The sequence below is a fragment of the Oryzias melastigma genome, unplaced genomic scaffold (assembly GCF_002922805.2).
Source record: "Oryzias melastigma strain HK-1 unplaced genomic scaffold, ASM292280v2 sc00335, whole genome shotgun sequence".
NCBI lineage: Eukaryota > Metazoa > Chordata > Actinopteri > Beloniformes > Adrianichthyidae > Oryzias > Oryzias melastigma.
Genome location: NW_023416935.1, coordinates 80,660 through 85,452, shown reverse-complemented (window position 1 = coordinate 85,452; position 4,793 = coordinate 80,660). Strand labels below are relative to the sequence as shown.

General features: G+C 37.6%; 1 protein-coding gene across 1 annotated transcript in view; it reads left to right on the top strand.

Annotated features, from left to right (window-relative positions):
• Window positions 1-755: 755 nt before the first annotated feature.
• Window positions 756-4,793, top strand: part of LOC112139711 (carcinoembryonic antigen-related cell adhesion molecule 5) — a gene marked incomplete in the record, with an annotated part of 8,700 nt that continues 4,662 nt past the window's right edge. Inside the window, 4 exon segments of the mRNA XM_024262544.2 lie at window positions 756-813; window positions 903-1,214; window positions 1,583-1,858; window positions 2,116-2,363. Coding sequence (XP_024118312.2) covers window positions 771-813; window positions 903-1,214; window positions 1,583-1,858; window positions 2,116-2,363 — 879 coding nt within the window.

Below are 4,793 nucleotides of genomic sequence, written 5' to 3'. Positions count from 1 at the left end.
TTTTGGAAAATGGGAGAAAATCAAAGTCCCCAGAGAAAACCCAAACATGCACAAGGAGAAGATGTAAACTCCTCACAGAAAAGTCCTAGCTCGAATTTGAACCAGAGCCTTCTTGGTGTGAGATGAGAGCTCTAACCACTGTTATAAAGCCTAAAGCAGTATTTTAACTGGGATCAACTCTTAGTTGCTTGGAAACTCTGTTCCAGTCCTCAAAGAAACCAGGAATTATACACTACTGTGGAATGAGAACAGCTTAAATTGTTATTTTTGACTATTGACTTTTGATTGTATTATCCTGTATAAACCTCCTAAGGTACAGCTACAGCTCTCATGAAAGTAGACATCAGTAGATATCACAACACTTATTCTGTCTTTTTGAGATTATCATGTCCATTGTTGTGTCCCATTTTATTCTGAGATTTCGTGCTCAAGTAAAGACTGTCTGTAAAAAAGTGTTGTACCTGTAGAGAGATTCCCAGCAACAAATATAACTTCAGAAGTTATGAAAATTCACACATCCCCATACATTTTTTAACAGTTTTTTATTTATTTATTTATTTTTTAAAACTACTTGTCTTTACCACAGGAGGGAGTAATTTACCTGTAGAAATAAACACTATGTGAGAGGTTGTTGTTATAGGTGGGACAGTGACTCAGAGGGCTGTCCTTACTGTACAAGTAATGCTGATTGTATGCAATAGACTCGCATCATAACGAGTTGAAATTCTGGCAATCTGTTTGTTATTTGGATCTCCAGCAGGATTTCATTTATGGCGAATCTAAAAATATTTGTCCTTGCTGTGGCCTTAAAAGGTATTTAAAAATTGACTTTAAAATGAGTTTTGTCTCTTAAACATTAACAAGATGTCTTGTCTCTAATGAAAGAACTGTTTTATTTTTAGGTTTAACTCAAGCAGCTGGGATTTTACCAGATGGTCCTTTGAATGGATCTGTTGGAGGATCAGTGATGTTTACAACATCTCTGACTGAAGCAGACGGACCATTTGATGGAGTGACCTGGAGTTTTGGTGTCAGTACAATAATACAGCACACCCCAACTAATAATTTAACTTACCCAGCCTATGAAGGCAGGATCACCTTTTTTCCATCTACAGCATCTCTGGAGCTCAAAGATCTGACCCTGGATGATGGAGGACAGTATAATGTTAATGTTTTTCCTGATAGATCAGGAAGAACCAAACTGGACGTATACGGTAAACAGCTGTTTTAATCACACATTGATTCAAACATTAAATCATTTTGCTTTTACCAGCTGGGAGCTTTCTGTGTGGTTTGCATGTTCTCCTTGTGCATGTGTGGGTTTTCTCTGGGAACTCCTGTGGTCCAAAAACATACGACATAGGTTGATTGATGACACAAAGTTGTCTCAGATGTGTGTGTGTGTGTGGGGTGGGTGGCCCTGCAACAGACTGACAACATATCAAGGGTGGGGGTCACCAGACTGCAGGCAAACTATGTGTTTGTTCGTCTAAGTGTGTGTGTAAAGATTTGTGCGTACATGAAGAATCATCCTTTTTCCTTATAATAGCTCCCATGGACTTATTTTGATTTCCTCCCACAGCTCCTGTCTCCTCTGTAACAGTAACTCCTCAGAGTTCAGACTTGGTTGAGTTCAGCTCTTTCAGTCTGACCTGCTCCTCCTCTGGTCCCTCGCTGTCCTTCATCTGGATGAACAGCAGCTCTGAGGTTACATCCAGTGACAGAGTTCAGATCACTGATGGAGGCTCCACTCTGACTGTAGTCAATGTGACTCGCTATGATGAACAATCATACAGATGTCGTGTGTTTAATCCTGTCAGTGAAGGCATCAGTGATCCAGTCAACATCTTAGTCAGCTGTGAGTTCTTCATCTTCACTTTCTCATATGATGTCCATGTAGGGAAAATGTTTATTTTACTTTAACAAAAAATAAGTTTGTGCTTATTGATTTTAATTTAACAAAAATATTAGTAATCTGTGGATTTTGTTTAGAAAGTTTCAAGAGAAGAAGTATTATTTTATCAAAAAATCTTAAAATTAAGAACTATAGAATTAACACTTCTGTTTTACAACTAAATTATGTTCCTTTTTAGTTGTTTTTCTTTGTACACCCAGATGGTCCAGAAAATACCAAAATGTCAGCGTCTCCATCACAAGAGTTCTATGAGGAAGGGTCAGACATCAGTCTGAGCTGCTCGGCTGATTCTAGACCTTCTGCCCAGTTTACATGGTTTGTGAATGGGACTAAACTTCCTGATTCTGGACCAGAACTCACACTGAGGAACATACAGTTCAGTCAGAGAGGAGATTACAGCTGTCAGGCCTTCAACAGCAGAACGCTGACAAATGAAACATCTCCATCTGTATCAATCTCCGTTCTACGTAAGTTTAAACAGTTTTTTTTACTGTGAATTTTGTTTACTACAAGAACATACAGTTTTATTTTATCTTTAATTTATTTACAAAATAAATACATATTCAGTTCCTAGTACTTTATTCTTGATATTTTTGTGGTTTAGACCACCTTTTCACAAAAAGAAGACTGTTTGATCCATGGTCCGGTACCATATGGTATAGATGCATTTTACCTGGTAAAACATTATAATTAATCGTGTATAATCACAACACAAAAGTGCGATTAATCAGACTTTTTCTGTAATCGATTGACAGCAGTTGTTGGGATGAGTAGACAGATCCCAGAGCGGAGTCAGACGAGATGGATAGCAGTGAAGGTTTATTAGCCTCACACTAAAAAGACAAACAAAGGGATGAAGACTGGTAGGGAGGGCAGGGAGCTATAGGCCAACGAAAGCTTTACTGGGAACCAGGAAGGAGTCGAACTGAATGTAAATAACCTGGCAGGTTGGAGGAGCAGGGAGAGGCTTTTATAGGTGCAGAAATTAAAGATGGGAAGCAGGTGTGCAAGGACAACAGGTAGTGAAAGCCACGCCTCCTGCCCCACGCCACCCTGTAGAAGCACAAAGCAACAACACCAAATTCAACAAAGAAAAATATCACTGAATCATAACAGCAGTAATTAAAAATAAATGTTCTAAATGTAGAGTTTCATGTGTGATTTCATATTGGGATTATTCGCAGAAAATAAGTTGTCGGCAAATACTGAGACTAAAACCTATTGCGATTGTCAAGAATGACTCTGAAAGATTTCTATATTATAAGTCCAATGAACCAGGCCAACAAACATCCCAGACACACACGCACTCTTATAGATACACACATAGGAATTCCATACATGGGCATAACGTAGCAATGAGGTCAGCTGTTGCTAGGGAGTTGCTAAGCAAAGAAAGTCAGTTCTACAGGAGATGGCACGAGATGTCACGGAACTAATCCATATAAGGAGTTGTTTTTGAGCACAGAACTTTAGACAAAGAAATTCCAGCTTGCTGGACACACCCCGGTGCACACAGACATCCTTCATACAAAGTTTTCCAAGACACACAAACATAATCTTGTAAATATTTTCAACAGCGATTAATTGCCATTAATTGTTTCCATGTTTTCGATTAATTAATTATTTTTTTAATCGATTCCCAGCCCTATTTAAAAGACATATACTGTTGCAACCACTGATGTGGCTGTTGACCCCTCTTCATCCTCATTTTCTGTATTGTCTTAGAGTGTGATTGTTTCTGTCTATCTTGCTGCGTATTATGTTTGGAGTTTTATGTTCTGTAAAGCAGGAAACTGCTGAAAACCAGTTTTAAACTGAGTCAGGCCCGATTGTTCTAATCATTTCCTGTTTAATACATTATTGAATTGAAAAAAAAGCTAATATTGAAAGAAAAAAAAAAACATGAAAGCTGCTCAATACATTGACATGGGATTGAATGAAATATTTTTCAACAAATCTAGATTTTCAACGCATAAAAATATCCAATTCAGGACAAGGAAAATCATTTTAACTGGTTCTATTTTCTAAAACCAAAAGTCATGGTTTGATTAAAAGACAGACTGTATATTGTGTATTTACCCACAAATGTTAACATCTCTAACTTAAGTGAAGAAAGAACAAAGTCCTGAACAATGATATATTACCAACAAGTGGACACGTTTCAACGTTTTTTCTGTCAGTTTTACTGAAGAGAGTTCAGTTACAGAGGGTGTTTTTCATAGTTAAGGACAGCAGAACTTTTAAACAAACTTGTTTACCTACCAGGATGAAATCTTTCCTGGATAAGAAAAAAACAGTCAACACTATTTAGTCTGATTAGTTACAGCAACAGCTACAGTGTTGTGTCCTAAAAATGCCTGTTTTATGCAAAGTTGTCAAACTAAAATTGCTTTATATTTCCCCATTCACTAGAGTTCTTTAAAGATGGTGATGCTAAAAGCTTCTGCCATCAATTTTGCAGAGGGAAGTACAATTAGAACTAATCTGAAATGTCTCTCTGCGAACAACATCACTCCTGTAGAAATGAGAGAGAACATATTTCAAATCAGCTGAATCTACTGGTTTAGCAAAAACAGGCTGATGTCCATGGAAATGTGCAAATGATGCTTTTCATGTCAGAGAGAGGTCCTCAGATTCCTGATGGTCCTGGAGCTTCTTGGTCAGGATGTTCAGGAGATCTTTCTGGTTCCATGTCTTTTTACCAAAGTTTTATACAATCTATCCTCATATTTAACAGTACAGTCTGGTTTGGTTCACTCAGTCTCACGCATCATAATACCCTCAACAATATCTTTAAAATTAGCAGTACAATGATTGGACAGCAGCAGGAGTCACTCATATTCATTTACAATAACAGAGTCCTTAAGAAAGGAACACA